General features: G+C 40.8%; 1 protein-coding gene across 1 annotated transcript; it reads left to right on the top strand.

The window, feature by feature from the left end:
• cyp4v2a (cytochrome P450, family 4, subfamily V, member 2a) lies at positions 1-6,005 on the top strand. The gene is made up of 11 exons (XM_080880794.1): positions 1-296; positions 399-511; positions 1,098-1,183; positions 1,366-1,556; positions 2,097-2,166; positions 2,249-2,375; positions 2,478-2,651; positions 2,854-2,956; positions 4,292-4,426; positions 4,613-4,792; positions 4,894-6,005. The coding sequence occupies exons 1-11, from the start codon at positions 104-106 to the stop codon at positions 5,070-5,072; spliced, it is 1,551 nt and encodes a 516-aa protein (XP_080736920.1). The 5' UTR covers positions 1-103; the 3' UTR covers positions 5,073-6,005.
• The last annotated feature ends 4,154 nt before the right edge of the window (positions 6,006-10,159 follow it).

Raw genomic sequence — 10,159 nt, 5'->3', positions numbered from 1 at the left:
GGAGGAGTAAAAGGCAGGGCAAAAACATGTCACAGAGCTTTTAAGGACAGCCTGGCACCGACATTTCAGCACACACAGGCTGAGCACACACACGGCATGAAAAATGGCAGTTTTAATTGGCAGTTACAGCACAACTTTACTCGGAGTTAGCATCTTTGTTGCTTTTCTGACCTACTTAACCTACAAGCTGCTGAGCGATTACCTGCACAAATGGTTTGAGATGAAGCCGATCCCTGAGCTGGGAACCACTTACCCCTTCATTGGGAATGCTCTGCAGTTCAAAAACAATGCGGGCGGTAAGCAAGCAAGCAACGTGTTCATTTAAAGTACTCAAAGTGATGAAGCACATTGAGTTTCTCGTGATTTTTGTACCCAACATCTTTATTTTTCTCTTTAAGACTTCTTTCGTCAAATTCAGGATTTTACCTGGGAGTTCCGAGATAAGCCGCTGTTTAAACTCTGGGTCGGGCCGGTCCCCTTTGTGGTTCTGTATCACGCTGAGACGGTTGAGGTAAGCGGACTGACACCTATCCAAAATACAGAGTGGATGCAGCACGTCTTATACTGTAAATATGCCTGTGATGAGTAAGCCTATGGACAATTTCCATCCCCGTTCAGCGAAGCAGGTAAACAAACCACACATGTCACTGAAGTGGAAGCTGCACTGTCGTTACAGATGGATTGGATGAGATCCCGTTGAAGTCTTTGAGATCAGCTAAGCAGTCTGTGATGACATCTTAGGATGTCTTTGCACTTTTATACAGTGCAGGATACAGAATTCCTGCCACCCACCACTCAAACATTAAGCTGAAGCCAGTTACTCCTCTTAGCACAAATTCCTCATGTTCCTTAAAGAAGTTACAATATGTCCCACCTAAACTGTATGTGTAACTTGTTTTCATCATACATCTAGATAAGATAATGGACTAAGGTGGATGCTTGCAGGGTCAGTCTGAGTGAATCATTTCTTTCCCCCTGTGACGACAGGGACTGTTGGAACATAGCATGCTCGATTGTGCACTGAAGATTTCTTTAAGTAAACAACTTTTTGCCTCAAATATTACTCATGACATGTTTCTGTCTACTTTTTCTTTAAGCCGGTTCTGGCTAACAGCATTCACATGGAGAAAGCTTTTGCATACAAGTTTCTGCATCCTTGGCTGGGAACTGGTCTGCTTACTAGGTATAACTGTGGCATAGCAAACATCCCATCTGTCCATCAGGAAAGATCAAAAGATTTAGATCGTTCATATATCAAAACTTGAGCTAAGACTATGCACAAAACAAAAAGAAGCTCCTATCTACAGCATTATTATTGCAAATGAAATAATATAAAGTGCATAACGCCTTCTTATCTTTGATCAGCACTGGGACCAAGTGGCGTCAGCGGAGGAAGATGCTGACGCCCACCTTTCACTTCTCCATCCTGGAGGACTTCTTGGAAGTGATGAACGAGCAGGCTGAGATTCTGGTGGAGAAGTTGGAAAACCACGCAGGGAAGGGTCCATTCAACTGCTTCAGTCTCATCACCCTCTGTGCTCTCGACATTATCTGCGGTAAGCAGAATGTGCAAATCTGGGACAACTTAAAGGAAAACCCTGCGTTAAGGTGATACGCATCCAGAACAGAGCAGATTCAGCATGGCATGGTTTCTCCTTCCAAAACATATTCTCTCATTAGAATTGGTAATGGTAGGGATTAGCAGTGAGACCATTCATCCACTCATGCAGTCTAATTGGGTTGAAATGATGAGTGGGTCTCGGTCGCATTTTTTGAGCCCTCATGCATTATGTCATTCTGGAAGAGACGAGTCCAGTCGTCAAATGATGACGGTGATCTCCCAGAACAACTCTAGATTCATTTTTCTCTATAAGGTGGAAGGCGAATCCAATCCAGTGAAATATCTGCAACGACATAACGGAGACACCAGATCCCTTTACTGTAGGGGTTGAACTGTAAAGGTTTTTCCTTTAAGTTGTCAACCCTTTGAGTTGGATAAACCTTTGACCCTTTTTGTGCTTAACAAATGCAGGTATACAAAATAAATAATTAGAAAAAGGGTGTTTTATATTTATATACCCTTAATTTCTTGACAGAAACTGCAATGGGAAAGAAAATTTATGCACAGAGTAACTCTGATTCGGAGTATGTTAGGAGCGTGTACAGGTGAGTTACTGCTTTTATCATTCTAATGCAAATTATAGTAGAAGAAAAAGATCTAATCTGCTGTCTTTCTCTTTATTCTCAGAATGAGCGACATTGTCAGTCGCAGACAGCGGTCACCTTGGTTATGGCCTGACTTCATTTACACTTACTTTAGTGAAGGCCGCGACCACGACAAAACACTCAAGGTCCTCCACTCCTTTACCTACAAAGTGAGTAACGGAGCGGGTCGCTTTTCCACGTTGCGCGATCATGCAGAAATCATGAAATTGTTCAGAAGAAGCATCTCTTCTTCTCTTCCCATTTATTTTCAGGTGATCCATGAAAGAGCTGAGAACATGTCCTGCAACGAGTCAGACAGCGAAAACGACCAAGGCAAGAGGAAACGACGGGCATTTCTGGACATGCTCCTGAGCACCACCTATGAAGACGGCAGCAAGATGAGCCATGAGGACATCCAGGAGGAAGTGGACACCTTTATGTTTCGGGTTGGTGGTTAAGCAATGAAAAGGAATACTTAAGGCTGCTCTTATTAATACATTTATATTACCCAAAAAACTGCACTTTGTGCCAATAAAGGATTTACTTTCTGAGATAATGATGTGAGCCTCTTATGGGAGAATAATCCACATATCCTGTTTCAATAAAGGGTCTTTAAAAAAGTCTCTAATTAACTCTCTTTATTTGCAGGGCCATGATACTACAGCCGCCGCTATGAATTGGGCTCTCCACCTGCTGGGCTCGCACCCTGAGGTGCACAAGAAAGTTCAACAAGAGCTACAGGAGGTGTTCGGTAATAATAACAGGCTCTACCACTTTAATGGTGTTGTTTTGTTCCTGCCTGAGGGCTTTTTGACTCATCTTTGTTCAAACTCATTTGTTCTTTGTAAGGCACGGGGAGCTTTTTCAGGGATAAGAGCTGTGAACATACCCGCCAGAATACACAGACAAAAAGTGCAGCATAATAACTTTCTTTACCGATGGCCTTGTAACCATAGGCAACCAGGCTAATTTGTCCACAAGTAGAGAAGGATAATTTTGCCATATGGTCATCACTTATATTTCCAATGTAAACCCTATGCTACAGCCACACCTGGGGAAGCAGTGATTGGAGACCGTGGCATGACTTTTGTAGCCATGTGCAGTGAACTTATAACCTTTTTGTCTTTGAAATGGTTGCTTTGAAGACGGGGACCAGGGTCAGTTGCTGTCTTCAGGTTGACTGTGGTGCATTAAGATGGTGATAAAACAGCAATAACATGGAGTCAGTCTGCTATCACTGTGATTGTGATTGAATGGGGGCAAGTTAGCGATAACTTTCAATGTGTTTATGATAGTACAGCAATTTACTGCAGTGAATCACCCAAATGTACATACACAGAAATTAATATTAAACAGAAACTGACATCAACCACTTATATTCAGATTACAGAAAGAACTGCATAGATCTAAAAAAGAATTTAAAAATTCCGATTTAACTACCGACATAGATGCAGCTTTTTATATAGGACTATAACAAGAACGCAAACAACTGGTATCCAGTTGAGTGAAATCACCGATTGCAAAGAGTTGCACCGCAGATGAGTTGCACTGACTGATCCAGATTGATTGCAATGTCCTCGTGATCTGTCTGCATTTATAAATTTGGCCACAAATGTCTGCAAACCTTCACCAGCCCATATGGGCTGATTCGGATCACAGTTATTTGGAGACAGGTCGACTCCCACCATGTGACCTGTGCAATGACTTGGAATCAAAAGTGGTTGTTCTGAGATAGCTGGCCACTGCAAGTACGTGCAATTGGTTGTTAAAAGTGCAAAAAGTTACCAAAATCCTTGTAACCTCACCATATTTGCAAAGAGGTTACTATCCTAATTTATCCTGTTGTGTCTGAGCTATTAGATTACCTTACCACACCTGGTTATATAATTAATTTGTTATGTTAATGATTGTTGATTTACAGTCACAAGGTTGATAACAATTATTGCTCTATAGAGAGTTACAGATCTTGAGTGCTGTCCTATTTACAGGTGAATTTTAGGATGTACTGTTGCACTTTTACCTACTGAGGCAGGTTAAGTATCACTGTATGTCTAATCTGTGCTGTGGTGCTGTTTAATGTTCAAAGGTACATCTTCCCGGCCCACCAGCACTGAGGACCTGAAGAAGCTCAAGTACCTGGAGTGTGTGATCAAGGAGGCTCTGAGGCTGTTTCCCTCTGTGCCTTTCTTTGCTCGTAGCCTCGGTGAAGACTGCTATATCAGTGAGTTAAAGATTAGATCGTTGGCACCTGAAACAAATGGCTCATTGACCCCAAACACAAGACGGTGCTGATACCTCTTCACAAAAAGGGAAGCCAGTCTTCCTCTGTTGTCGTGGCCACGTAACAGATGCATCTGAGTAATCGGTTTTGCCTGTTTTTGGTGTCATACTTTCTTCGTACTTTTAGACGGTTTCAAGGTTCCTAAAGGCGCAAACGCGATCATAATCACCTACTCTCTTCACCGTGATCCACGGTACTTCCCCGAGCCCGAAGAGTTCAGGCCTGAGCGTTTTCTGCCGGAGAATTCGGTGGGAAGGCCTGCCTATGCATACGTCCCCTTCTCAGCTGGACTCCGCAACTGTATAGGTAAGGACTTTTAAATTTATAGTCTCCATACGCGCTTCGCTGTGTGAGGTTTCCAAATAGGTGCGTCACGTCTTCGTTTGTTTTACTGTCATTTTCTTTAGGCCAGCGTTTCGCACTCATGGAAGAAAAGGTGGTGCTGGCGGCTATTTTGCGGAACTTCACAGTCGAAGCCTGTCAGAAACGCGAAGACCTCCGCCCGGTTGGAGAGCTCATCCTACGACCAGAGAAGGGCATCGTGATCAAATTAGAAAAGAAGACGCCTCAAACGTCATCAAACTAACACCTGATGCAGCATCCTGGGGAATTTTCTCTGCATGGTTTTTATCTAATGACACATAACAATGTGACATTTTTAAAAAATATTTTAGTAATTTTAGGAAATTCCTATTTTCATAATGATAAATATTCATAAATACAGATGACAAAGGAATCCTGAAATGCTGTTTGCTGTGTTGTGTGTAGACACAGCACTGGTCCATCTTTGAGCTGAATGATTCACAGGTCAGTGTGAAGAGGCTTAAAAAATCCTCGAAAGCAAAATATAAAGAAAGAGTTTTCCAAACTATAAGATTTACAGTATAGATTTACACCATATTGTGAGTTACATTAATAAAAATGAACCGACGATTTCAAAACACGCGACTGATTAATTGTGGAAAATGAGATAAACAGCTACTTAACTGGAGTCAGTCACAGATAATTATTTTCTAGGTTACACCCATTTTACGAAAAAAATGAAAGCATTCATCTTGATTCCCAGCTGGGATAGGCTCCAGCCGCCCTGCACCCTGAGTTGGATAAGTGTACGAGAATGGACGGATGGATGATTCACATCCACTATGCACTCTGCAAGAGTTTATACCCATGTATGACACATTTCTGTTATTTTGTATGTGGCTGTGTAACGTAGATAAACAGTATGGAGGATTAAAAACGGAACTTATGTACATGCACACACATATATGTATATATATTTTGTGGTATCAGCTTGTAATGAAGTCCTGAATCACACTTTAAGATATTAATTACACTTACAGTACAAACAAGATCTGTCTTTTGACTGTGCAGTGTTTCAAGTGCTATAGTAATTTTTAACCTTTAGCCATTGTGTTTTCTGTGGATTGACCCCCCTTTAAAAAAAATTGTTGCTGTCTTTATGTGTAGCTTTCATTTTCTTTACTTACCAAAAACCTACTATTCTTTCTCCAATAAAAAGTGTTGCTTAAACTGTGTTTTTCTGGGATCATTTCAAAGAGTCATTTGGACATATGAGAGATGCACATATGAAACGGTCAATTTCCACATCATCCATCAGCTCACAAGCCACATTCGTGCAGCCAAGTCTGTAGCCTCGAGTCAAGCTGAGGCTGTAGACTTCATGGAAACGGCCGACACAGCCACCGTCATGGAAGCGTGGACTGTGGAACTGAGATATTCTGTTTGATCATAGTTCTGCTCGATCACAAGGCTGGCCTGCTCCAAAGTATACCTTTATGTATTGTTCTTGTGGACACTGATGTGACCATAAATGTACAAAATGAAGATCATAGTGAATTCATAACGAGTCCGTAAACCTAATCAGGAAAGTGTTTGCTGTGGTCAAAGAGAAAGTTAGCCTTGGGTCATTTTCTTATAGACTGCTATAAAACTAGGCGATTCCCCCCCCTCCTGTTGGTTACTGGTCAGGTTTAAGGTACTTCTGGGCTAAATCCATCTTTTGTTTAGCGTTGTTGGTTCTGTCATTCCAGCTCTGAGCACACGTCTAAAAACTTGTCCTTAAAACTTTTTCCTAAAACTTCTAAAACTCTCCTCGGTGTACTTTCAGGCTCTCGAGTATCAAGACCAAAACTCACTAAATCAGAATTGAGGTCAAAAAGGCTCCTTTGTAAGAATAGGTAATCACAGCATGATACAGTTACAAATGACCCCATTCATTATGTCATCGAATGATTTAGCAGGTGCGCCTGCAAGGGTCATTGCCTAACACCCAAATGACTTGACTGATGATGAATAGCATCTTCTTTCCCAATGCTATTTTTTGAATTATTGAGCACATCTCTAATCAATGAGCAGAGCTGAGGTGCCCGAGCTCTAAATGAAGCAGGAAGAGTTCATTTATCTGAGGATCTCTAATAAATGGCTGAGATAGAGGAGCTTTATGTGGGGCTCGAGTATAGATGGATTATAAGAGATGACTTTTCAGGACACCTTTATAACAATAACACATACATTTACTCAAACTGAGCTCATAATATGCAATAAATTAAAGTATCAAAACACTGTAATAAAACTATAAGTAGAAAAGTATGTGATACATCATCATACAGTGTGATGTTGTTGAAGTTTGAAACCACATTGGCTGTAAAGACTGTCAAGATCAATTTAATCTTACAGTAGCCTCGAGCAACTGTTCACTTTATTGGGCATTTCTGTATAAAACAAAGTAAGTTTGGTATGATAGAAGACCTGGAAAGAAGACTGACCCCATTAATCTGCTGAAGTAACCTCATCATGTACACCCTGGCTGCTTTTATTTTACAGCACACTGCAGTTACGTAATAATTTCAACAATATTTTAGATTCTCGCTGTAAAATCTTTGTGGTTTTTTCTCTGTGAACAACTTTTTTTCCCCCTGCTCTGCAGACGTAATACTAACTCTGAGTTCGCCAAAGTTCAAATGTTTCTAAAGTGCAAAGGCAGGTTTGCTGAAGAGGGACAACAGACAGTTCAAAGTACATGTGCAGTTGCCAAAATAGCACAGGTTCATAACTGGGCCGTGCATGGGGTTGCAAGATGAATTTGAATGGTTGTGAGATGATTCGCAAGACATAAAGAAACAAAATATGGCTAATTTGTAGGGTTTTTTCTGAGTTTTTGTCAGTCTTTTAAATATTGTTTCAGTTTAAATTGCTGGTTAAACTGCAGTTACTTTGAATACTTTACAGGCAGAAAGTGAAACAATCCATCAGACCTGTTAAACTGTGGACCCCAGAGTCTGAGAGCATCCTGCAGGACTGCTTTGCCCAAACAGACTGGGGTGTGTTTCAAACTGCAGCCACTATGAAGAACTGCTATGTGACTGGGTACATCAGCACCTGTGTTGAAAATATTGTGCCCACCACACAAGTCAGAATGTTCCCCAACCAGAAGCCCTGGATCAACAGTCATGTACGACACATGCTGCGTACTCAGTCGCTCGCATTTAGATCAGGCACTGAGATGGAGTACAAAGCTGCGAAGTATGGATTGAGGAGCAATGCAAAACTCTGTGAACTAACAATAAAAACAACATAAAAGACTCCTATCACATTTCAATGTCAGCAAGCTTTATCCGAGATGTGCGTGCGCCTCATGGGGCTCTCTGACGAAATGAAATGAAACCAGAGGAGAAATGTGAAGACAGATTTTTTTCCTCCCCTTTTCCTTCAAAATTCAGGTTTTGCTGAACGTGTTATGAAATCCTGCTACTTGACAGAGAAACACATCTGTACTGTATACTCCGAGATCAGAGAGACCACACTGCTGACGAATACAGTGCAGTTCAAACTAACGCCCAGGGAGTGGCAGTAGTGTATGGTTTTTCTAGAGTGCAAAACAAAGACAAGGAGGACTTGGTTCTGTGTGTGTGTGTGTGTGTGTGTGTGTGTGTGTGTGTGTGTGTGTGTGTGTGTGTGTGTGTGTGTGTGTGTGTGTGTGTGTGTGTGTCAGACAGAGGGAGAGAGAGACCAACACACACAGCAGACTGTATCTACATGTTTTTCTGTATCACTGCCCAGCAGCTTCATGTCGATGTGACTGACAGCTGTCTTCAGCACGTGTGCAGCCTGTGAGTTTCAGATTCTCTGCATCTTTATATTTGAATGACACGTTATAAATGTATGCAATGTTCCTTTAACAATCCTTAATTAGCACCATGTGTCCAATCTTAGCAACAGCCAACAGTGAAAGCCAGATGCAGAAAGACAATGAAGGAAAAAAAATCTAAATTCCGAAACATATTTAAATTAAAAACTCAAATGACATTGATTTACATATGACAAGATCAATCTGAGTGTGAGACGAGCAGCGTCCCCCAAAGCTGCCAAATAGCTGTCGTGTTTGCAAATGGCACAAGGCATCGTAATCTCTCAGCAGTCTCTCGTCTCCTTGATGTGGCAGACCTGAACTGACCTGCTTAAAAATCCTCGGGATTTTCTCAAGTTTAGAGTATAGCAACACAGAGTGACCTGCTGTCCAAATAAGGTTTCATTTTTCCACTTCCTATGACTCACAATATGAAGTCACAGTAATATCATGAACAAACGGGCACTATAGCAGGCTTAGATCACATATGTTTGCCAGGTGGTGCATTGCTGGTTAGGCTTCTGCTACATTTGTGCCAGCTCCCTTATTTTTTGTCATGTTCTGTGATCCTTATAAGGTATTGTTTCGCACAGAAACAGCCAGAACATGAAATTTAAAGGTAAAATAGAGATTTAAAGGATCAAGCTTACAGCATTATACTTCCATCAAGAGACCAAAGGCGTATTAACTGCAGCTGAAAAAAGTTCCAACATGGGCATGTTTAATTTTATTTTTTCTCTCTTGTGTTATTTTATTTCTTGATGGAAAATTCCTCATCCTTTAAAACAATCATTAATTCTTTTCTACAACAAACCTAACTTGACCTCACAGGAAGAAATTGGATTGGATCTGAGTCCCACAGAAGGACTGTAAATGAAAAAGTAATACAAGGGCAGTTTCAGAAACATGATAAAACTTAGAATGATGCTGGTGTAGTCTGAAAGAAAATCTGAACTAACCAGTTACCACTAATAAGGGCATTAAAAGCCATATCATTGAACGTTGAAAGGAAAACAGAAACACAGTTAATGTGCATAGTCTGACATTGGCAATGCATAAAAGATAAAATTTAAATATCTGAATTCCTGATGATGTTATGCACCTGATCTACTGAAGCACAGACGTCTGGTTATACACAATGAATCCTTGTATTATTATGATTTTAAGTGCTTTCTTGTATGTTACCAATAAATCATTCATATGAGCGACAGACTACCAATTTAACTTTCAAGTATTTCATGCTAATTTAAGGACCCATTAAAAACAATGGAGTACTGTTGAGTGAAGCTTCACTCACTCCAGCACCAGTGTTGGGTTCCAAGGTTGTAGGGATATAAAGCTGTTTGCATCTAATCTTAAATTTAGCAGATATTCACTATACTAACGGTGTAAATGGAAAATCTGACTGACAAAAGGTGGGTTGGCTAAAACATGATGTTTTTTTCTTGTCGATTTTGGCTCTGTTGGGGGCAGTGTTGGTCAAGTTACTTGAAAAAAGTAATCAGTAACTAATTACTGGTTAC

Source organism: Rhamphochromis sp. 'chilingali' (genome assembly GCF_963969265.1).
Source record: "Rhamphochromis sp. 'chilingali' genome assembly, chromosome: 4".
NCBI lineage: Eukaryota > Metazoa > Chordata > Actinopteri > Cichliformes > Cichlidae > Rhamphochromis > Rhamphochromis sp. 'chilingali'.
Note: the sequence above shows the minus strand (reverse complement) of the source record. Positions and strands in the feature narration are given on the sequence as shown.